This window comes from Micromys minutus, assembly GCF_963924665.1.
Source record: "Micromys minutus genome assembly, chromosome: 14".
Taxonomy (NCBI): domain Eukaryota; kingdom Metazoa; phylum Chordata; class Mammalia; order Rodentia; family Muridae; genus Micromys; species Micromys minutus.
Window position 1 is genome coordinate 54,541,888 of NC_137983.1, and position 25,637 is coordinate 54,567,524.

The window sequence follows — 25,637 nt, forward strand, 5'->3', positions numbered from 1 at the left end:
TCAGAATGACCAGTGAGAACAGACTGAACACAGAGGCTGAATCTAATCCCTAGGAAGGACTCCATAGGGTCCTCGTCCCTGGTAGATGCCATGGTAGGGCTTCCAAGCAGAGGCAAGGGGACCAGAACTTGTACTGTTATGTCAGTCACACCTTCCTTTCTGCATCTCACCACATGCCCCAATGGTTCTTTTCATCATCAGACATATGTCCCATTCAGCCCTGATAACTTCCGTCCCCAGAGATGCTAACATAGAAAGGCAGGCACCAGTGACCCAGAAAGAAGAGAGAAAAGAAGAGCCTTCAGGGTACTGTCAGCTCCAGTTCAATGTTAGTCAGAGGTGTCCTCCCTGAGAGAACCCTTCCACAGCCAGCCAAAAAAAAATCTATCAATGATCAACACCGGGTGTTCACAGAGGCGAGTTGGCCTTACTTCAAATACTTCATTCTAATCAATTCACTCTCTGCTGCCTCTTAGCCGGCCTTTAAAGCCCGACATTGTGTGACGTGAGTGGGTTTAGCTGGTGAATACAAAACACCTCAGTCGCTCTCAGACCTGCGTAGAACACATCTGTCTCACGAAGTTAAGAAAATACTGGGATATGTAAGTGGAGCCGCATCCCACTGTAGGTGCTGCGCAGAAAGCTTTTCCTGGTGCCCAAGTCTGACTTAGCTTCAGTGTCCCCGCCTTTAAAACTCCTCCACCAAATGCCAAGAGAAGGTCAGACATGTCAAAGCTTGGGCAGTGAGTCTGACTTATGGAGTTCCCCGAGTGTTAAGGGAAACAGTGCCTAGGGAAACTATAAAGGTCTCTCCTCCATTGTCACACAGGTGACATCAGAATCAAGGTCTCCTCTTATGCAGCGTGACACATAGGACAGTTAGAATAGCCCTGTCCCCCAGTTCATTCCTGCTCCTCAGAGACCTCGATAACTATCAGAGTGCAGGGTGAAAGTCACTGTGTCAGTTCAAAGAATTCGTTAGACAGAAATTAGAGTAGATACCCAAATGGCAGGGATCACTGAGAAAGGAATCATCCACCCTTAGGAAATGTAGACAAAAACAATCTCTATTTTAAAACTAAATAGTAGCCAAAACATATCCACCCCCTCCCAAAAAAGAGTGACTGGTTTGATCTCCCCTCCCCTGCATGGTGCCACTCTCTGCCTCTTCTTGCTCTCCACTGACTACTTGCCCTCCAGGGTTACTCTGTTTCTTTCTGTTATTTCAAACATACAGAGCTTGAGGGACAGATCAACAGCCAACAGAGATTTTCTGTACCACCCGAGGGTCTGCCTTCAGCTCTCAATGCGACATAAGCCAGACATAACACCAATGCCCTCAACTGTATTACCCTCATACAGTCATGCAAGCAATGCACACACACACACACACACACACACACACACACACACACACACAGATAAATAAATGTAATGAAAAATTAGAATGCAGTGGGCACATTTTTGACAGAAGGCATACAGAATGATCCTTTCCATAAAGCATAATCACAGGAATTCTGAGAAGCTTTCATGAAAGTAATTTCTGTCAGCATCTACTTTGCCCACGTGAAAATACGCAGAGTGTGAATAGTGCTGGCATCTCACAAACCTAAAGGTGAATCTGAGATGGTCACAGTGCAAGAGAAGATTGGGGACTTTATTTACTGTCACTGAATACATCACCATGTTAAAGCAGGTTAAATTCTAGGACCACAGCAAGAATTGTCATTCAATTGACAAGAGGCAGACTCTGGACTCATTTGGATGCTTAGTTTTATCATAGGGATTTTTGAAAACTAGATTTTAATTGAAATCTTAATTAAAGATTAATTTAATTAAGCCCTTCCAAGATAGATGACTTTTCAAGATGGTATGGATTATGTTTTTATGTGTTAAATGTTTTTTTTTTTCTTAAAACACAAAAATAATTATAAGGTTTTCTTTTAGAAGTGTGCTATATTACAAGCTCAAGACTTCTGTATCAGTAGGAGGCTGGTTCTTAAGCCACACTGGTGTCTGTGCTGGTAGAAAGTAGTTACGTGACATGAACTTCAGGAAACAAACAGGGCTGGAGGTCTGGCTCCATGCTCCAGAGTGCTTCTTCTGAATACTGAAGTTCAATTCCCTGCACCCACATCACAACTGCTCATAACTCCAGCTCCAGGGGAACTAAGTCCTTCTTCTGGCATTTGTAGACAGCCACAAACACACATGTGTACAAATCCACAGACATGCAAAAACATACATGAAGTTAAAATAAAAAGAATATAAGAAACAGTAATCTGTCTTCTGTAAATCGACCAAAATCTGTACTTAAGTATCTTGTTTTCTCTCCCTCCTTCTCCCCCCCTCACTCCTCCCGTCCCCCTCACTCCTCTCTCCATCCATCCAACCTGGGGCTTAAACTGTGTGGGGCTTTGACACACTAGGCTAGAGAGCTAGCCCCTGAGATGCTGCTCTTTAAGTGACTTCTAAATCTAACTATAAATCCAGTTGTAAGTTTGCTGAGAATGATTTGTGCCATATAGCTTCCTCTTCCCGAGTCCACTTCTCCCATATTTGGCCACCAGATGGTGACATATCGGGTGATATATAGGGGTGTCCCACTACACAGAAAAGCTAATTAAAGTCACAGATATAAGGTCAAGTGTCACAAACTGAAGTATTCCCTAATTATCTCCTAGTTCTGGCCTATTTGTTAAATTCTACCTCATGTTTCCTCAACAGAAAACCCATAATCGTTCAATTAATCTAACAAGTTCAATTTCTTAATGACTATTGAAACAATGTCTCCATTGCTCACCATGACGGCAGATGTCTGTGCCTGTGCTTTTAGATAGCAAGTAACCTAAACCCTAATCTTACAGAAAGTTTTGTCTCCATTCTAGAATACAATCTTTCACTGTCAAGTTAGCAAACTATTTCTAGATAGTTTCATAATTACCTACCAAGGTTTATGAAAAACAATTTATAATAAAAATGTATCTAGACGGTCCATGTGCAGCAGAAGGTGGGTAATCCTCCAACTAAGAAAAGATAATGGTTTAGGTTTTTATTGGATCAAAGAGTCTTAGCAACTATGAAGCATGTAATACACTGGAAACTACAGGCTGGGCTACGGCTGTCAAGATACACGTCAGGCTGGGAGATTAAGGGATTAGAGAGGGAGATGAGAGAAATCAGATAAGTCACATCCCTCTGGAATTAAAGGACAGAGACAACATCCAGGAAGCAGAAAAATAGAGATATGAGAGGCAGAGAAATGTAAAATGGCAGAACAGATGAGCACACAGTGAACTAGGAGATGAACTCAGATCAGAGAAGCAGGAGTGGCTGCCCCATCTTCAAGTCCCTCTCTGGAACAACTCAGGGAGGGGACTGGCTTTGAAGCTATGTCACTTAGCATGACACTGATACAAGATGCACCCAGTATGTTATAGAATAAGTGTGTACATGTTGACTAATGACTGATGTGGGAGGGCCCAGCCTGCTGTGGGCAGTGTCACCCTGGACAGGTGGTCCTGGGTTGTAAGAAAGCAAGCTAAACACACTGTGAGGAGCAGGCCAGTAAGAAGCATTCCTCTGTGACCTCTGCTTTAGTTTCTGCCTTGGCTTCCCCCATAATAGACTGTAACCAGTTAGCCAGACAAATCCTCTCCTCTCCATTACTTTGTTACAATGTTTGAGTTTGATTGTGGTAATATAAGCCCAACTAAGACAACCCCCTTACCTCTTCAGGGAGGTAGTTGTGTCTCTACCAGAGAAGCTAGGAGGTTCCAGCCTACTGACGTTGAACGAGTCTCTTTATGCCCTAAGCAGAGGGCCCAGCTGTGCCCGGCCAGGCTCCTGTCCCATGGGCATTGTGCAGGATGAATGGGTCTAAGGCACTAAGTTTGAGGGTTTTTTTTTTTTTTTCACACCAACAGATACTCAATAAGGCTACGAAGGTATTTCACAGAAACACAAAAATGAATCAAGGAATGTTGTTTTGATCTTGGAGAAACTTTTACTGACTGGCATTAGGAAAAGAGCAAGATGGTTAAAGGGAGTGTGGGGACACTTGGGAAAGTTTCTTGGCTAGAGAAATGTTACTTGGTAAGGGCTGAAGCAGGAAAGCAAGCAAAAGACAGCACTGGCTTCGAGGAAGGTGTGTGGGCAGGGAGGTGCGACACATTTCGATCAGCACAGGCATCTGCAGAGAGCCTGGGTCAGGGTGAAAGCAGGCTGAAGCTGCTCTACAAAAATCTTGACACTGACATGTGGGGTGCAGAGAGCCCTGTGTACTAGATAACCACTGTCCATCAAATGGAATCCAGCCCATTCCAGCTCAGACCTGCTCAGAGTCAGCATTGCCCACACACGGAGTAGAACATTGACCTCTGGGCCTATGGCTATCTTCTCAAGTCCTGTAGTATTCACTAATTTAGGACTTTGAATGGAAGGGATGAGGGAGACCAGAATATAGGAGAGCACAGCCAGGGCAGAGCGATTCTCTACCCAGCAGACTTGATGAAACAGGAGAGACCTTGACCCTGAGTCAGCTGTCCACATGTGGCCTGCAGAGTCCTGCGGGAGCAGGGATCAGCCTGACTTGCAGAAGAAATCAGATAGAGGAAAAGCAGAGTGAAAACCTCAGGATGGCTGCTCCCACTGTCAACCTCTCCATTCCCCAAGAGTCCCCATGGGGTGAGGCATCCTAGGAGCCTGGGCAGGTGCATTCCGTTAGCTTTGTTTCATATTCACATTTCAGGACATCGAGGATGACCTTCACATGAGGACATCAGAGAGGAGCCAGTGCTAGGCATTGGGCTTTCTATGTTGAGCTGTGAGGATTTTGATCAATATTTGGAGAAAGTCAGATGTTCCTGGACAGCTGATTCTTACATGGATTGCTACACCAACTATGCACACACATACACACATGTGCATACATGTACACATATGCACACACATGTACACACACATACATGTTCACACACACCATATTTTCCAGAATTACAGGTGATATTTTCAGGCCCCACTGCAAACACTGAATGAAGAATCACAGTTTGGACAGCTTCTCCATGGCCCTGTCCTCACTGAGCCTCTGTGGCCTCTCTCTTCGGGAAACAGAGCTGCTGGTTTCAGTGTCTCAAGCTTGGGCTGCCAGGTACCAGCTTTCCTGAGTAAGTTCTTTGTTGCTACTAGGTCTGTCCCTTTCATATCACACAGATTCTGTGTGCACTGTTCTGTTGATAAGAAAGGGCAGTTAATAAGAAAACAAGAAAATGGGTGATTCCCTTCTCCCCCAGTTCAGCATAGGTAATTCCTGAAAATGAGAGTTAATTGAATTCTTACGATGTGATAATTGAAAAGATAATAAAAGCTGGTGATTCACTTAGAGATCCCATTGGCAATTCAAGTAAAATGAATCATTTTAATTACGACAACACAGAATCACGATAAAATCCTGGGTCCTTTTAAAAAGCGATAACTTAATAAGCAAAGAATGATGTCTCAGAAAATTTGCTTATCATATTTAGTCTACTTGTCATTCTATTTATTTACTCCTCTCTCTCTCTCTCTCTCTCTCTCTCTCTCTCTCTCTCTCTCTCCTCTCTCTCTCTCTCTCTCTGTGTGTGTGTGTACATGTCCCATTGTGTGTGTGTAGGTCTAAAGACAACTTGCCAAAGCTGAGTCTCTGTTTTCACTCTGCGGGCCTTGGAGGTTGAAGTCTGACCACCTGTCTTGGTGGTCATCAGATTGACTCTCGGAGCTACGCCATCAGCACATAGCTGATACATATTTTTCATTTATGGATGCTACATTTTAAAGTTTAATATGAGCATATTAAGACAACTACATTTATAATTATTTAACACATTTCAATACTTTAGTAAATCCAGTGTCTATCATGCATTCTTGAAGCATCTTCACAATAAAAAATACAACACCATAAGCAAACTTTAAAACAAAACTCAAAGAAGCATGACTTTTCCTGCAGATGGCAATGCGTTTATAAAAAGATAAAGAGAAGATATGTCCCGGGTTTCGGTACCAGTGTTAGAAAACAGATGAAGAGAGTGGAGGTGTGTTCTATGGGGCTGTGCTGAGGTCTGGAAGGAAGGAGGTGCCTTTGGCGGACCCATGCTGGGCATCCCTTCCCCCTGAGGGACCAGCCACATGACAGTATAGTATAGAATAGAGTTTATTCAGGGCATGGGGAGGGGAGTTAACAGGGTAGGAGGGGCAGAGAGAGAGAGAGAGAGAGAGAGAGAGAGAGAGAGAGAGAGAGAGAGAGAGAGAGAGAAGTAAAGGTCAGCCATGAGCACATGGATAGAGTGGGGGAAGGGAATGGAGAGAGGAGGGACACAGGGGTAAAAGCAAGAGGGCAAGAGAAGAAAACAAGAGAGTGAGGAGGGGGCAAGAGCCCCTTTCATAGTGCCAGGTAACTATAATGGGTGGGGCTTACTTGGCTGTTGCCAGGTGACTGTGGGGTGGAGTTTGGAAGAATCCTAACAGATGATGTCTGTCTTTGTTAGGTTTTTATTGCTGTGAACAGACACAGTGGTCAAGGCAGCTCTTATAAAGGACAACATTTAATTAGAACTGGCTCACAGGGTCAGAGGTTCAGTCCATTACCATCAAGGCAGGAACATAGCAACAACCAAGGCAGGCTTGGGGCAGGAGCAGCTGAGAGGTCTATATCTCATTCCAAAGGCAAACAGGAGAAGACTGGCTACTCAGGCAGCAGCTAGCAGGAGGTCTCAAGGCCCACCCCCACCATGACACACTTCCTCCAACAAGGCCACATGTCCTAATAGTGCCTTGGGCCAAACATATTCAAACCACCACAAAGTCTATGTGAATTATGAAATAAATCCAATATGATATGAAAATGTCATGCTGATAACATGTTCTAAAAGTTTAGGACCTGAAGTTCTTAAATGGGTTTAAAATTTCATGACAGTGGTTCTGCCTTATCTTCCTTTGAACATTTATGGGTTTTAATAAGCATGACACATTCTCAGGAAACCTTAGACAGTTTGATACAAGGAAAACCATCATGTAATCAGCATCTTCTGACCCCTGATCTTTACCACAAGCTTATCCATTGCCAATCTCTACAGATGACAAAGCCAAAGCCCAGTGATCCAACAGAGTTGTCACCAAGTTACACCAACACACCCTGCAAAGCCTTTAGCTCACACTGTATTCTCCACAGCACTCAGGCTAAACTAAATAATTCCTCCATAAAAGGCTTTAACAAAATGATGGAGCATCTACACTGTGACTGGGAGAAAGGCAGGTGGTGTCCCCAGGACCTGAACCTTTGCTTGATCTGTTGCTGGCAGACTGGAATGACTTATGTTTGATGATGAAGCAGACAGAGCCTCAGATTTGCTGACAGTGTGGAGACTTTGCACCTCAGCCTGTACTGAAGCTGCTACATGGTCCTTGTGGACGCGATGGTGGTATCAGGAGAGATTTTTAAAGAGAGATCAATCCATCGATGCACAAAAACAATCAACTGTTAATAGCTATAACAGTGGCACACAGCTCCAAGCCTCAAATTCACAAGCACAGTACCGAGGGTATAAGTATCGTTTATTACCCAAGAGCAACCTGAGGCTCAGGGACTTCGGTGAACGTTCACAGCATGTTCTCTGTCTCCCAAGGCATCCTGCACAGAGTGCATGAGATTGCTCTCTTACATGGAGGTAAACTGTGTTCTTCTGTGATTGCCAGGTCTGGACTTTCCTTACATGTTGAACTCATGTGAGTCCTAGTAGGAAAAACAGGCTATAAGATGCTGTCCTGTGGAGCCTTGGTCTCCTGCCTCTTTCCAATAGATTTCGGGTCTCTTAAGGGTTAGGATCTTGATGTGTCCACAACCTATTTTCTAGAAGTGTCCAAATTAAGTCAGGGTCCAAATTAAGATCCTTGTGGCAGGCTTTCTACCCCGTTTCAAATTTTACCCTTCTTATCCATGCAGGCCCTGGTTTGTTGGACTGGAAGAGATTATGCTGGTCACACTCTTACCAATAATCACATTTTCCTAGGATTTCTTCCTTTTGGCTATGGCTATTTATAGACCAATTCCTATCCATCTACCCTCCCTGAGAAGGGGATGGGATAAAGCTCCCAACTGTGGCTTGGTTTTCTGAGGAAAGGCTGCCAAGCAACAATCCACACCCTCCACTGACTGCCCCACATCAGAGCTAAATATGTGTCCGTCACCCAGAAACTTCAGAGCTGGGAGAACTGGGTGTATAGTGTAAGCATTTCTTGTTGTATCAAACACTGCCCTCTTTCCATTTGCCGCTGTGTTTGCAGTCTTCTGTCTTCACCTTGCAGCTCATGGCTCTACATGTGTTCTTGCAGAAGTCAGTCTCTCTTAGCTCACCAGAACCAGAGCATAGCCGACCACTTCCTAACTCTGGTCTTCCCCAAGAAGAAATTCCACAGAGCATGACAATACTAGTCAGACTTGGCATCGAGTCTCATCTTTAAGAATTTTTGAATCGACATAAAATTATCTGTGTTTATAAAGATCCATTGCATTTGAATAAAAAGCAAATAATTATTTAATAGAGTAATTCTGTATATTTTTCCTGAAGTATTAAAAGTTGTCTCCTAAAATTGCACAGCCTCGGTCAGCATCTTACATTCTACACTGCTTCCACTGAAATCCATCTGCCCACCTGTCAAAGAGTCCTTGCTCACAAATGTTCCTTTGAGTCTTTGATTATTTATTGTTTTGTTTTGGCTTTTGATCTCACCAAATTTCCAGTTAAGTCAGTAGTTTCTGCCATAGGCACTTACAGGTTACCACACTGAGGGAAGGAGGGGGAAGGAGAAGAGGATGCTCTCCTGGGAGCCTGTGTCAGGACTGCAGTTGTGTCTCACTGGGATGGAGAGTGACCAGGGACATTATTCCACGTGAGAGTAACTGGACAGGAAGTTGTGGGATTGAGAACCATGAGGTCAACATGACAAGTGGATTCTGTATCTATGACACAACTATACATCTTCCATCACTATAGGGGAGCAACCAGCTCCGTCATGGAAGTCAGTGTGGCCGGTATTTAAAAGTAAAGCCGATCTGCCATGACTGGGCTACATCACTCCTGAGTGTATTTGTCTGAAGGACCCCAAGCCGACATACCAAAGATCTCTATACATTCATCTTTATTGATTTCCTATCAGCAAGAGCTAAGAAATGGAACTCTGCCAGCTGTCTATCAGTAGAAGAATGGATCAAAAGAATGTGTTTCACACACACGGTGATGAAAATTTTCAGCCATAAAGAAGAGTGAAATCATGTCCAGGCAGAAAAACGGATGGGACCTGGAAATGGTCTTATTACCCAGACATCTAGATGTGGAGAAATACACTGTGCTTTCTCACACAGAAATTCATATATGAGCATGCGGATATGCTCACGTGTGTTTGTAAAACAGGGCATGGACATGGGCCATAATCAGAGAAGGGGTGACCTTAAGGATGGAGGCTCAGGAGAGGCCACCGGACCACATTCCAATGACATCAGAAGGGAAGACAGCTTGGAAGGAGAAAGGGAAGCAAGAGAGAGGCTGGAGTGACGGGGGAGGGGCATGAGATTAATAAGGACAAATCATGTGACCAGTGTGAGGATTAGGGCTGGAGAGAAGGCTCAAAGTCTGAGGGCATGAGTTCAATCCTTGCAACCATGTCAAAGGGCAGAGGTGAGAACAGACTCCATGAGCTCTGCTCTGACTTCTACATGGGTACTGTGACATGTTATGAGCACACATGCACACATCACACACACACACACACACACACACACACACACGATTCTGAAGGTTTAAGACAGTATTGCAGTGTAACTAGGGCTAGTCTGAAACTCACTAAGTAGAGTAGGTTGGCCTTAGGACCACAGACATACGCCTATCTCTTTCTTCTAAGTGCTTGGATTAAAGGCTATTTATTTAATTATGTTCATATATATGTGTATGTGTGTGTGTGTGTATGTGTGTGTGTATACACATACATCATGCCTTATTCATATATATGAGTAATAATAATGAATGTATATAACAATATATAATAATTATATATATATATGTGTGTGTGTGTGTGTGTGTGTGTCTTTCATCCAGGAATCCAGAACATTGGGGTGTGTGGTGAGAAACTTGTACTGCCACTGCTGCCGGGGAGCATAGAGAAGATTAATCGGCTGCTGCATGAACGAGCCTTCAGGGGTCATAGAGGGAGGGCACCAGATTCACTGGAACTAGAGTTACAGGTAGTTTGAAGCTGCCGTGTGGGTGCTGGAAACTGAATCCAGATCCTCTGCAAGAGCAGTAAATACTTTAAATCTCTGAGCCACCTCTAGCTCTCACTCCATAGGTCCACATCAATGAACAGCCAGGAGGCTGCCAGCTCACTTCCTCCCCTTTGTATTGCAGGGTTCCCAAGTCCTGAAACAGGGCTGCTGACAGAGTGAGACTTCCAAACTCATTAATGTAATCCAAACAAGCCCTTATAGACAAGCCTAGAGGTTTATCTCTTAAGGAGTTTCTGATCCTGTCATGTGACATTAGGTCTTGGGAGGTGGTAATGGGATCATCAGGACAGTGGCAGAAAGCAATCTTCTTGACTGTACTGAGAATGCTGGTGTCCTGAGTCTGCCAAAGTATAGCCAGACAGGACTGTGCCTGGAATCTGCTGAAAGTACCAGACAAGGACTCTACCCAAGTGTCAGGGGAAACATTTTGAAGGAGATCATTGGGAGGTGACAATGTGAGAAGTTGAGCAAGAGTCAAGGGTGTATTCGTATGTTTTCTGTTGCTAACATAACACCTAAGACTGGCCAAGTAGTTTTACAGTAAGTTTACTTAGGACAGCATTTGACATGGTAGAAAGAGACAGGATTGTAGGTGACACTGTAGGATAAAGGGTTGTAGATGACACTATAGGAAAAGGCAGGGCTGTAGGTGACATTGTAGGAGAAGGCAAAGTTATAGGTGACATTGAAGGAGAAGTTGGGATTGTAGGTGACACTGTAGGAGAAGATAGATTGTAGGTGGCAGTGTAGGAGAAGGTGTGGTTGTAGGTGACACTGTAGGAAAAGGTGTGGTTGTAGGTGACACTGTAGAAGAAGACAGGTTGTAGGTGGCAGAGTAGGAGAAGGTGGGGTTGTAGGTGACAGTGTAGGAGAAGGTGGGGGTGTAGGTGACACTGTAGGAGAAAACAGATTGTAGGTGGCAGTGTAGAAGAAGGTAGGGTTGTAGGTGACAGTGTAGGAGAAGGTGAGGTTGTAGGTGACAGTGTAGGAGATGACAGATTGTAGGTGGCAGTGTAGGAGAAGGTGGGCTTGTAGGTGATACAGTAGGTGAAGGCAGGGATATTGAAGATGAAATGGGCACTACACATGTTGTGACTTGAAGCCTCTCACAGGATCTGATTTTTTTGTCACAGAAAGGTGGAGAGAATAATTTATTAGTGCCTCCCATCAAATTTTATGTTAAACCCTAACTCAATGGTGCTCCTTGGCAATAGGACTCTAACACTTCCAAGTTTAACTTATCAGAAGTGATGGGTCACCAAGTGGGAAGGAAGTCCTTGTGCAAGCAAATCCACCGTCCATGACTTTAGCACCTCCAACTTCCAGAGTCCGGGGATGACACGTTCTTCTGTATAAGCTCACTAGACTGGGGCACTTTGTCACAATAGTCCAAGTAGACAAACACAGGTTGTGAGGTGTGGAATGAATGTTCTGCCAAGACTAGATAGAGGGAAACACAGGGAGTGGTCCACTGAGGAAGAGCAAGCAAGAAAGCAAGAAATGGCCAGTGAGGTCAATGCTATTTGCAAACAAATAAACTGTAGGCTAAAATATTCCCCAGGAGCTTGATATGGTAGAGGGGTACTTGGTATGAGATCATGAAGCCCAGATTTTAACCCCCAAGATCTATGTAGCAAGCCAAGAGTGACACAGACCCCCGAGACTCCAGCCCCAAGGGATCCTGTGCTCTCTTAAGCATGTGCACACGAATACCACAATGCACATAATACAAACAATTAAATGTTTTTTTAATTTCCCTTGAACTTAATAACAAGTCAGGAGCAGATGAAACTGGTGAAGAACGCTCCAGAGGCAGGGGTCAGATGACCCACAGATACTTAAAAGGCTTTCTGGTCATGATGGGCAACAACAGGCAAGATATCACGGCTCTGCTTTCCTGATATTTTACCCATAGACATGGACCTGGATCTCGGATGATCGGAGTTAGGGCAAGTGATGTTGAGGAGGCCAGTTTTGGTGCTGCAGGCAGACGCTGTTCCATACATGAGCATTCACACAGTTCACTCCTAGACACGCTGTATACTGACACGGCATAGGACATACTCTGCTAATCTATTTGAATATCATGTAGACACTACATGGTTCTCTGGCTTTACAAATGGCACATCTCTGCCCTCCGTGTAAGACAGCTCATTTCTTCATGTGCTACAGACTGTGAGAAGCCATCACTGTCTGCAGATTGGCAGCAGATTCATTTCAGAAAAGCTTCTGAAGGACTGCACCTCTTCCCATAAAATTACCAGCCCCTTCCCCTTTCCTTGTGGAGCATTTGGACACAGAGAATCTGACCTCTATGCTTACCGTGGAAGCAGAGCCGTCTGAAACTTGATACACAACACAGTGTGAGATCGTAGAGTACTAGAAGTCAGAGGTCTCATCTGCACCATGAACTATGACAGCAGGTTTCCCAGGGAGGGAGAATGCTTTCTCAGGGAGAGCCACCTGCTGAAATGGGCCGCTGCCACCTTGAGAACAGGCAGCAGACTGACTGAGAAGGCTCAGCACAGGATCTGCCTGTGTGCTTTCATCAAGGCCAGTGTGATGAATGGGCGGTGCTCTGACACAAAGACTGGTTCTAGAACTCAGGTCTTGGTGGCTGTGCTGGACCTGGACTGTGTGCAGAATTTCCCCCAGGACAGTTAGGTTTAAGTGATATGAAATTCTCACATACCGTCTTTTTAGGAGAAAATAGGAGAGAGCATGTTCCGTTTTCATAGGTTACAGTGTTCACAGTCCGCACTTCCGAATGGGCAGCATGCCTGAGCGAAGTAGGCATGAGGACAACTTTACCAATATGGCAGTCATCCGCTTAACTGCTAACTGATATGCAGCAAGGAAACATTAGCTCAGCCCAGGATGGGGTGTGCTGGAAGAGGAAGCTGGAGACACAGAACAGCAGCCTGCCTTCCATAGTTTCTTCTCCATGCAAGCTTATGTGTCAGAGACCCATGTTTCCCTGTGCACAGGGTTCACACGTAGGACTAGCACGGCCAGGGTGGGGCAGGTGGTGGATTTACATTAGCTCTGCTCGCTGAACTGGATGCTTTCTGATAACAAGCAACAGCTGCTACCTAATTGAAGGCGCCCAATCATGAGATATAAAAACACGAAGAGTTGGTGATTAAGGGAATTTGAATTCCGAAGGGTTCTGCCTGAAGTCAACACATGGTTTAGTGCCTCACAAATACTAAGTGAGCATCCGGCAATGTGGCCAGTATTTTAACCGCCTGCTTCACAGTTGTAACTCGTCTAGCTACTGGCGAAATAACTGGGAGGGGATTAAGAATGGGTCATGTGCATGTATGCGCATCACTGTGTTGCCCATTAAGAGATCTGTCCTACGTGGAAGGCTTCATAAGTCTCAGACTATGCGCTGTGGATTCATGAAACGTCCCTCACAGGCCTGTACATTGGAGGTCTGCCTGACAGCTTCATGGGCTGGGAGGCAATCAGAACTCTGCCCCCACTATTAGCTAGTCCCCTGAAAGACTCATATGGGCATTGTAATGAAGGTGACAGAAACTAAGAATTGGGGTATAATTGGAAGAAGTGGGTCCCCAAGAGGTACATCCTTGGGAACTGTATCTGGTCCTTTCAGCATTCCTTTTTGGAGAAAAAATGATTATTTTATTTATTTACATTTCAAATGATATCTCCCTTTCTGGTTTCCATTCTGCAAAACCCCCATCCCATCCCATCCCATCTCCCCTGCTTCTATGAGGGAGCTCTCTCACCCACTCTTAGCCTATGCCTCACTGACCTAGCATTCCCCTATTCTGTGGCTTTGAGACTCCACAGAAACAAGGGTCTTTCCTCCTTTTGATTTGAGATAAGGCTGTCCTCTGCTACACATGCGGCTGGAGCCATGGGTCCCCCCACCATGTGTGCTCTTTGGCTGGTGGTTTAGTCTCTGGGGGCTCTGGGGGATCTGGTTGGTTGATTTTGTTGTTCTTCCTGTAGGGTTGCAAAACGCCTTCAGCTCCTTCAGTTCTTCCCCTAACTCCCCCATTGGGGTTCCTGTTCTCAGTTCAATGGTTGGCTGTGAGCATCTGCATCGGTATTGGTCAGGCTCTGGCAGAGCCTCTCAGGGGACAGACATACCAGGCTCTTGTCAGCAAGCACTTCTTGGCATCAGCAATGGTGTCTGAGTTTAGTGTCTGCAGATGAGATTGTTCCCATTCCTTTTATCTGTTTCCTGTCCCTTGGGGTATGAACACCCCTTCTCCCTGCCACAATGGGCTGTCACCTTTGCTCCATAGTCAGACAGAGCTTTCTTCTTTTGAGTTGCTTCTATTTAGTATCTGGTCACAATACACCCCCCCATCTTTTGTAGACAGAAAGGAAAAGGTTTGAACACAGCCAACTCCGTAGGACAGGTTTTCAGAGGTGGGAGTGCCCTGTGGCTGCATCATTAGGGGCTGACACTGAGATCTGAACTCTGAACTGGGCAGAGTGAGCTGCTGATCCTGATTCTACAGCTTAGGACCTGAGTGTCCTTGGCTGAGGTAGTCTCCTCTGCAGGCCTGCAAACAGTAGCTGTGAGAACTCTAAGATCCCAGCATGCACCTTCAAATGACATCTGACAGCTCTCCCTACTGTGCATGCATGCTGAGTAGTAAGTGCTCTGTGGCTTTAGGGGGAGTTTACAGCCATGGGTAATGACCTTGGCTGCAGTCTGATTTCAGGGAGTGATAAACTCACTGTGAGTGTGTGAATGGGGTTGGGGTTTTAGGAATGTCATGAGCAGTCCTGCTACACATCATGAGGAATTTGTAATTATGGGGAGGAAGGCGGAGGTAGACACACAGCTCAGAGCTGTTTCAAGTGTGAATTAATGAGTAGCTGGATTGCTCGGTCCCCTTGGAAATGGGATGAAGGCAATGATCGCATTGCTTCTCAGATGCTCTATACTTGTCATGTCCCACTCAGCCTTCCAATCACCCTGTGAGATACTGTGCTGCGTTATCATATCCATCAGAACTGTGACCAGGGCCTGGTCATGGAAGACTGGCAGTAATGAAGTCAGGAAGAGCCTTCCAGGGATAGGGTGGGCCTTAACCCAGTGGTCCAGTGATGGATCTGCAAAGCCAGGACATTCAAACACACAAAAGAATGACAAAACACAATGAGAGTAGAAAGAGGGGAGAGGGAGGAAGAGAAAGAGACAGACAGAGAGACAGAGACAGACACACAGAGACAGACATAGACACAGAGACAGAGCAGAGAGACAGAGACAGAGAGACAGTGACATAAACACATAGAGACAGAGTAACAGACAGACAGACACAGACACAGAGAGACAGTTAGATAGACACAGAGACAGACAGAGACACAGAGATACAGAGACACAGAGACAGACATAGACAGGGAGACAGAGACACAAAGACATAGAGACACAGTGACAGACAGACACAGAGAAAAGAGAGACAGAGACAGAGAGAGTGTGGGGCTGTGGTTGTGAAGGGTACCCTGATTCCTGGTTGGGAAAAGTTGAAGCCCGGGGACGCTAAGGGATGACAGGCAGCTTCCTAGTCTCCCAAAAGATCAGGACCCTATCACACAGCTACAGCCCTGTAGAGAGGTTTGATTTGCATAAATCATGCCCCAAGAGCCCCACCCAAAATGAGGACATGACCACAAGTCATGGGGGCTCAAGACAGAAGCAGGACCACACCCCCAAATATGTAGATGAGGTATTCCTAAGCGCTCAGGCCAAGCCAATAGGAAGTACCAGTTGTTAGACTCTGAACCATCCCCAAACTGTATATATGAGGTCTGTTCAGAATTAAAGGTGCAGGAATTACCCCATCATCTGAGAGCTTCTGTCACAAAGGCTGTAACACCGCTGCTTGGATAGAGATCTGCTCTCCTGAAATCTCCTGCTGGCTCAGCCCAGATTGTGGCCCAGTGGAGACAGAGGCAGAACAGGTTCCCCCTCCCTGCCTGAGCTCTCTCCCCTTCCCCTGAACCCATACACCTAGCTGGATCAGAGATCTCCATCTGAGGCCTCTGGAACCCAGCCCCACAAGACAGAAAGACAGGAACCCAGAGACTGGCTTTCCCTGAGCCTGCAGAAGGAATACAGTCTCTCACACTCATCTCTCAGGTTTCTAACTTCCCACACTGTGAGGTGGCAAATCATGTTTTCCGTTATTAATTTCCCGGCAGGTTGTTACTTTGGGACCATGACTTCAGCAGTATAGATAAGTATTTGTAAAAGTTAGACTCTGGTTCTTCCTCCCCATCTCATCCTCCCAGAAATAAGACTCAGACTCAAATTGTATTTACAACACCTTGGCCATACAGCTAGGCTCTTCTCTGACTAGATCAGAACTTACAATATCCCAGTTATTTGAGCCTGAATTTTGACATGTGCTGGTTACCTGTGCTCAGGTACCATGTGTCCACCTAGAATCCCCTCTTCTGCCAATGTCCCACCTCCTTTCCCTGCCTATTTCCATCTCATTGGCCATAGGAATTTTATTAACAGGTGATGCTCATACAAGATCCTCTCTACAGGGATTCCCTAAGTAAAGGAAGTCTAATAAGATGCTGGAAAAGACAGCACCAAACAGGAAAGGGGTGGATCCAATCCCATGCCACCACCCTGACACCTCAGCTTTCACACCAAACCAACTCTAAGGGTGATGTTAGCTGTTCTGACATTTCTACGAAGTTGACTAGCTTTTCTTCTTCTGTTTTCAAACCATGGTCCTACACATGCTAGGCAATGCCTTGTGACCGAGCTTCACCCCAGTCTGAACTCACAATGCTACATTGTCTCCTCTTCCTACTCTTCTGCTCTCCGCCAATGCTTGCTGAGATCTAGGTCTTTCATGAGGTATAATACAGCCGACTAAAAGCTACTGGAGCCTTCTGTCCTGCCTACCAATGCCCCACGGAGGGGGCATCAACTCCTTCAGCACCTCGGTCTCATGGGTATCTCTGAAAAGTGTCTAGACCTACTTCAGATAATTAAACCAACACATTTATGGGTGAGGCTCAGACACGAGAACTTCAATCAGAAGCTGCTCAGAGGGTCCTGCAGCATGGAATGTCCAGTTCACACCATCCAGACGAGAAGCTGCTCAGAGGGTCCTGCAGCATGGAATGTCCAGTTCACGCTGCCCAGTAAACACCAGATCAGAGACCTGCAGTGCAAGGGCTCTCTATCACTGTGGACATCATGTGAAGATTCAGGTTCAGTCCCAAGCACCCGCCCTTTCAGGAGTAAACAGGATAAGGGCAAAGGGTCTCTCAGGCTATACCAGATCATGCCAGTGCCGTGTATAAAGGCCTAGGAGCAGATCATTTAAATGAGATGAGGTGACATCTCAGCCAGGAGAGGTTTTACTGGGATAAGCAAACAGAGGGCGGAGCGTCTCATTGCAGCCTTCATAGCACACAGCATGCTGGTAGCTCTCTCATCTCCAGACTCACAATCCCTGTCTGAGAGCCTTGGAAATGGATATATTCTTAAGTTCATGCATTTTCCAGATTGTTTAAAAAATTAAAATCAGGTCAGAGAAATAGCCTCTACAGTGAGCTACAAAGAAAACCTGGGGTTTCTGCACTCCTCCCATTTCAAATTGTGACTTCTACATTGAGAAGGATGTCCGTCTTAGCTCCAGTCAACCACTGGCATCAGAGGCTAGCAAGGTGTAGATATCCCCCTGGCTTGTCTGAGAAGTCTTCATTTACACTGTATTAGTTACAGCGCTGTTGCCGTGACAAAACCACTTAAAATGAGTCACGCTATACCACAAGTTGTTTCAACCCACGGTTGGACCTAGGCCTTGGGCAGAGGCCCTATCCTGTCTGTGAATATGCTAAAGGAAAGAGAACGGGCCCATGTGTAACATTCAAGGGCACATAGACGTGAACTGCTTCCTTCAGTGAGACCTTCCTTTCTAAACATTCAACCACGTGACAAAAAGACAAAGAACTGGGGACCAAGCAGCTAGAGATGAACCTGTGAGGAACATCTCAGGTTCAAGCCATTGTGTTTTATTCATGGCCCTTTAGCCCAAGGCTGACTCATAATGAAAATTTCAGGCATTCTGTCTCCAAGGAGCCTGAAAGCTTTATCATTCCAAACTTTTTCAAAAATTCAAGCTCAATGTCTCCTTTTAGAATCAAGATATACTCTCAACAGTCAGCCCTGGTGAAGATTAAAGTAAGTTACATATGCCTGTATTTGGTGGTTAGCATAGTTTTCCCCCCTTCTGAAGAGAGAAGAACACCTAGAAGGAAGAGAACCCCCAAAACTGAAACCCAGCAAATTAAGTTCATGCCCAACATCTATGATATCCTGGGTTATAAAATAAGTTCGCAGGGCCCTTTAAACTCTGCACCTGTGGCCTTGCCATCTAAGTCCATGGGACATCTGACCTGGCCTGGCTGCTCCGGGCAGGTGTCTCTCATACTTGGCACCTCAGACATCCTGGGCTATTCGCCACCATTTAGACATCATCCTCACCACCCTGAGCACATCCCTCTCTGCAGCCACTTCCAGGAACCCCAGCCTCAGCGATGCTGCTTGTCCCCCACCCCAGCTTCAGATTCCTTTCCAATTTTGGATGGCAGTCTCCACAGCTAGGGTTTTTCCTGCATTTCTTCCACTCCAGTAAACCCTACACCTGTGGCCTGCACACAGTCTTGTGCAAGCTGAGTACGTAGCTCATTCCCCTACCCCACCATGACTTCCCTGGGCAGCTGAGTGTGCTGGAAAGAGTCCTGAGAAACAGCTTCCTGGGTACCCCCCCCCCCCCCCGTGAGCAGGGATTCCAGAGGAGCCACATTTTCAAAGGAAGTTTTCCAAGGCTCTCATCTCTCGGAAGCTGTGACAGTGAGGATCTAGCTTACTCCAGAGATGCCCTCATGGCTGTCAGTCACCTGGCAGTCCTGAAAAGCACATGTGGCTTCTTTTCCTGATGTTGATCTCTGCTGAAACCAAGGCCTGCCAAGCTGTTACTTGGTTATTCTTTTAATTTTAGCTCTCACTGAAAAGCAGGTTAAGAGCAGAGAGAAACCATTGACATTTCTTCTCACAGAATGACCCGTCCAACTTTAAACATAGTCTGCCAAAGTCTCAGAACATGGACAAAATACAAACCTATTCTTCATAATAATTTAATATTTCTGGCCTCCACCCAAAGTTTAGACTTGGATGTCCTCAAATGATTTTCAATGCCAACATTGCTGCTGGCATTCTAGTCTTCTGAGCCTTCATCAACATTGGTTATTAACTCCTCTAAATACCTAGGGTTTCTCTGGCTACAAAGGACAGAGTCCGTAAGACATGGTGATGTGAGTAGGAATGCCTGCCTCAGAGGGAGTGGCATGATTAGGAGGCATGGCCTTGTTGGAGGAATGTGTCACTGTGGGGGTGGGCTTTGGGGTCTCCTATGCTCAAGCTGCACTTAGTCTGGCACACAATTCTTTTCCTGATGCCTGTAGATCAAGGTATGGAATTTTCAGCTCCCTCTCCAGCACTATGTCTGCCTTACATGTCACCATACTTCCTGCCATGATGATAATGCGCTAAACTTCTCAAACTGTAAGCCAGCCCCAATTAAATATTTAAGAATTACTATGGTCACAGTGTCTCTTCACAACACAAGAAAACCAAACCAAGTCAGGGGCCAAGCATCAGATGCATTAATCTGGTGAAAGGAACACCATGTTTTATCATAACATAACTCAGAAATAGAGCATTTCTCTCCCACTAAATCTTGGAAAAGTAGGTGGCAAAAAGAAGCAAGAAGCTCAGAGATAAAAATACATGGTGTTGAAATTAATTGGGCATGCTTAAGAAATTTTCACATCCTAACCCAGGATTTTTAAAATGCCAAAGCCACCCTGAACAAACGGGCACATCTGGCAGAACTTCAGAGGGACTTCAAAGTTTCCCAGCAGCCTAATGGTAGCATAAAACAGGCTAGAGACCAATGAAATGCTATAGGGACCTCCCTGACACACGCCCAAACTCAAGCCCAACTGGAGAAAGTCCTGGCTGCACACATAGCGGAGGGAGTACCAGTGTAGACCACACTGAAGCTCAACTCCATCCTGATACAAAATTAGTCAAAGACCCAGACGTAAGATCTGAGGCTGTTCACCGGCTACGAAGACAAGGAAACTTTGTAGCTGCCCAGGAAACGAGTTTTAGAAAACCTGAGTCTTGACCTTCTGCAAATTTCGAGGCAACTGCCTTTGCCACTGCTGTAGACATGTGGATGAGAGGGGAATGAAAAGAGCAGTCACGGCCGTCTTCTAAGACAGTGGTTCCCACCCTTCCGAATGCTGTGACCCTTTATCTCGCTTCCTCGAGTTATGGTGACACCCCCCAACAAAAACTGTTTTCATTCCTACTTCATAGCTGTAATTTTGCTACTGCTATGAATTGTAAAGTAATTATCTGAGATGCAGGAGATTGAATGTGCAGCCTCTACGAAAAGGTTCTTTAACCCACAAAGGGGTCGCGACCCACCGGTTGAGAACCACTGATCTGAGAAAACTTTGTCTTGTTAAGGGTTAAAATGTGAGTTTAAAAGAAGTTTCTTGCCTTTCAGATAGGTACTTCCTTTTTCAAGCTATATACAAACATTTCACCAAAAACTTATTTTTGACATATCATTTAAGACGTTCCAAACCATATTTCGGAAGGAACATCCTTTTTATAAAAGCATTCTTATATCCCTTGGAAACAACAAGCAAAAGCAGGCTAAGAGATCTCTTAGGAGAAGGCATACCCTCTTTGTCGTGGTGGTGAATGATAGCATCCTGAATCATGTCAGCCAGGCCGAAGCGGACCTTCTGGCTCTTCCCAGGCTTGATTCTCTTCAGGAGCCCTTCCTGCTTCCGGAACACCTTCTCTCGCTCATAGTAGGCTTTGATTTGCTCACAGCGCATGCGCTTCACCAGCCGCTGCCGCTGGCCCAGGGGGAGGGACTCCAGCAAGCACTGGTCAATTTCCATCTCATGAGATCGAAAGACATTACATAGCTGGTAGCAACCTGAAGTAAAGAGGAGAGGAAAGTCACAAGGTATCTTCTCACTCCGTGTCAGCGTCGCACACATACCAACAATGATGTCCATGGCCAGGCGAGTCTATACTGTCTACTACACTGCCTGACACCACAGCATCCATTGCGTTCCCGACTCTGCAGTGCCCGCTGTGTTCCTGACACTACAACATCCACTGCGTTCCTCACTCTGCAGTGCCCACTGTGTTCCCGACTCTGCAGTGCCCGCTGTGTTCCTGACACTACAACATCCACTTCGTTCCTCACTCTGCAGTGCCCGCTGCGTTCCTCACTCTGCAGTGCCCGCTGCGTTCCCTATTCTGCAGTGCCCACTCTGTTGCTGATTCTGTGACTGCCACATTCCTGATTCTATAATTCTCACTGCACTCCTGACTTTGCAGTGCCCACTGCGTTCCTGATTCTATAATTCTCACTGTATTCCTGATTCTGTAATGCTTACCACATACCCAAATCTGCAATGCTGACTCCATTCCTGATTCTATGATTCTCACTGCATTCCTGACTCTGCAGTGCCTGCTACATTCCTGATTCTGCAATTCCTTCCGCATTCCCAAATCTCCAATGCCCACCTTTACTACACCTGCATTTCCGAATCTGCAATGCCCACTGCAGAGCAGGAATAACCTACACACCATATCTCCTCCCTGCTTGATGCACAAATGCAGCTTGGCCCACTTTACAGAACAGGGGAAACAAACAACGCCCACAACTTCATAGTAATAACTGAATCAGAACCTTTCCTCAACATAGCTTTGAACCCAGCCATTCCCTTCATCATGTCTATAAATGTACAGAAAGCCCTCAAGGTTTAACTGTTAAACTCAATTATGACCAAATACTACCAACTAAACTGATGAATTCTGGGATAAAATCTTACATACAGTTCCTATTGCTTACATACAGTTCCTATTCCTCCCTTCCTTGGCAACCCTTCATGTTCACAAAGGCCACACCCCTGCAGTTCTTTCCACCCCTCCTAATAGAACTGGTCTCCCACTGCATGGCATTTCAGCCGTTATAGTGGAATGGAAAACTTGTAACATGCAGTCAGTTTTCCATGGCGTTAATCACTGTTCCCACTAACTCCCAGCTGACCTCTTTTCCACGTGATAAGAAGCGTTTGTTCCTAAGAGACCTAAGTATGGTTAAGTACAATACAGAGTTGGCACAGACATTTATTTTTATCATCTCAAAATTATGCAAAACACTGTGGTTAGCATCACCATTGCCTTACTGATATGGTGACTAACCTGACTGAATTCTTCATTCTGGAATTTCAAACACTTTACCTTTTCATTTTGTCCTAAGAAACCATGGGAAGCACCAGGGGTCAAACCTGCACAAACACATTTACCATGTGACTAAAATGTGTGACCAACAGAAAGTTGCTATTATGAATTATGAAATCTGGCTCATATATTCAGCTAAGTGTCTAGGTGTTCTTAAATTTTAAAAAAATCCATTCCATTTGTTTGCATTCACTGACTTTGAACAGGAGTGGGTGTGTCTGCGCCAGGATGAGTGTGTGAACACCAGACGGCAGTTCGCTGGAGTTGGCTCTCTCCTTCCAGCGTGTGAGTTCTGGGGATCCAGCCTTGGTTATCAGGCATGGCAACTCCAGAGTCTTCTCTGGACTTAAAACATTTTTTTTAAACCTAATGCTTTAAGACAGGATTTAGTCTAGACTATCCAGGAACTGTGTTACTTACCCCAACTGCCCTCGAACCTAATAATCCTCCTGCCTCAGCTTCTAGAGCATTGAAGTTACCGGCTTGTATGACCACCTCCAAATGCATGCTTTCTTCTTAATGTATGCATGCCAAAGTCCAAAACATATTAACAACTCGCTACACATGTATACAATGTGGCCAATTCTAGACTTAACTTGAAGAAGACTCCTGTCGCCATCAAAAGACTGCTCTGTGTTGCATTAAGAGAACATGCCGTGGAGAGGCTGTGTGTGCCACCCTGCTTTCACGGCTACTTTACATTGTTCTTGCATACACACAATGTGCTAAAGAACACAAGACTTCAGAGAAGGTGTGGCTTTTCTAGGATCTGAGACATGTTTGGCTGCTGACGTCAAAAGAGCATCCCATAAACTCACAGCAAATAAGCAAGCACGGTGTGCCGCACGCAGCTGTCTGCTGCCACCAAGGAGAAGGAGGCATGCAAGAGTGGTAAGAAGTCTACACCCCTATGTCACAGCCTCAACAGGGAGAGGCGCTGGCCGCTTTTGCCGTATGACAGACTATGGAAAGCTGGCTAATGAGAGCCCTGACTGGAGTGACAGAGGTCAGAGAGTTAATCAGGAAGTGTCTCAGTGGCTCATTCAGGAGACTGGACCAAGTTTGACTTACTGACGTTGAGCTCTTGACATTTTGGCTTCTATGACTGTCCTGAATTGTCATTAGATACCCAGGGGACGGTCAAGCTACAGGAAAACCTACAGAAGCGAGCTGTATCCCAGGGGCCATGTGCTAATGAGCATGGTGTTGATAGAAGGGATAATCGAATAAACAGAGTGGTCTTCTGGTGAAAGTGTCGACTGATTTCCAAGGACTCTGCAGTGACAAACATGACAGGTAGAGTGACCCTTGACAGGCTTCCAAAGGGGTCAGCAGCTGTGACTGTCAACAATTTCTCTGTCTTTATTGCCACAGTTGCTAAGTTTCAGATTCATGTATACCAATTTCTAGTATACTTCTCTTCTTATTAAATTTTAGGTCATCATACAAGGTAGTGGATTCCCTTGTGACATTTCTATGCACATGTCTCAGTATAACTTGTTTATTGTCAAATAGAACCTATGCTTTGACTTTTCTTAGTCTGTAGGTTGATTATAGCCTGGAAGTGTTTGATGTGTTGTGATGTTTTGTAATTATAGGTGAATCAACAGTAACCCATGTCAGAGAGTCTGACAGTCTGACAGCTAATATTAAAACTAACAGTTAAGAGAAACACAGGTTTATACAGTCACTGAATATCTGTAAAGTCTATAAGCAGGATGCTGAACATGGTCCTATGTCCTATGGATCTGCTAAAGATGGGTTGGGGCAAAGACATGAGATGGGCTACCCCCAACACTGCACAGGTCTCTACATGTGTACCCTGAGTGCAGACAAGGTTTTCCTACTGCATCATGACAAAGTCTCCCAGGCTCCTCTGGGTCTCAACAGGGCCAGGGCTAATAGGGACCAGTCTCTGCTGGCTCGCAATCCCGTGTGGAACCCCACATGGACTGACTCTGCCGACAACATGCAGATGGATACATATAACAGTTCTGCCTGCAGAAAGCCAGAGTGCAGTTTTTACTGTGACAGAGAATGACCAGATGCGCACAAAATCAGCTTTTCTTCTTAGAAACACATGCCATTTCCAGAGTTGCAAGACTGGCCCGTGGTGTTCTAGCATTTGATGCTGTTATTGCTGCTTCTTTCAGATTGATGTCTCTAAGCACTGCGCCCATGGAGGCCACTTATCCCCAGTGCCACACTTAGAGCCCTTTGCCACTGCCAAAAGGGGAGCCACCCACCAATGCACCCATACCCTGAACTGACTGAGGAAGAAGTCCTTGGTTCTTGGCCATCGGTGGTTGGGAGCTCAGGGTCTCAACAGTTATCAACTGAGGTGATATTGGGCTTTGGTTGTTTTCCACAGTGCTGGCCTGTGCATTGGGAACACTGATATTTCTGAATGAAAACTTTCACCACTCCTGCCTCAACAGTGGAGCACTGGTTCGGTGGAAATGGGAACTTTGATTGGTTACGGCTTGTTTATTTATCATAGGGCAGATTTCCCAAGAGAGTCAACTACAAGCACCACTGTGACATAAAAGGAAACATAGAAAAACAAAAACAAACCAAATTTTATGACCATTTGTTGACCTCTTCAGCTGTTTAGTAAAATCACTTGGTGGTTCTATTGGCTTGCTGAAATGCATATTGACAGTTTAGGTCACATTTGTGGTTCATTAGGACCCTCTGGATGGTTTTACATGCCAAAGCCTTGCCACACTCTAAGCAAAGTTAGACTATGTTTCCTCGAGGCTTCTGCCTTTGAGCACTTTGGCCTGAGCCACACCCTGATCTCAAAGGCAACACAGGAGAATGGCTTGTCTCCTGTGACAGATGGCTTTTCTGAGTTTTTGAAGTAGATTTCAGAGCAATTTTTTTCATAAGTGGGCTTGACCTAGCCAGAAAAGAAAAAAAAATCTGACAGTAAGCTCAGTGTATTCTTGGCAGAATCGGGAATAC

The 25,637-nt window shown here is 45.4% G+C and overlaps 1 protein-coding gene across 1 annotated transcript in view; it reads right to left on the reverse strand.

The window, feature by feature from the left end:
* The window catches only part of MYO16 (myosin XVI), a gene marked incomplete at both ends in the record, with an annotated part of 347,769 nt that overhangs the window by 300,330 nt on the left and 21,802 nt on the right, over positions 1-25,637 (reverse strand). Inside the window, one exon of the mRNA XM_080928526.1 lies at positions 21,088-21,351. Coding sequence (XP_080784652.1) covers positions 21,088-21,351 — 264 coding nt within the window. The remainder of the gene's footprint in view (positions 1-21,087; positions 21,352-25,637) is intronic.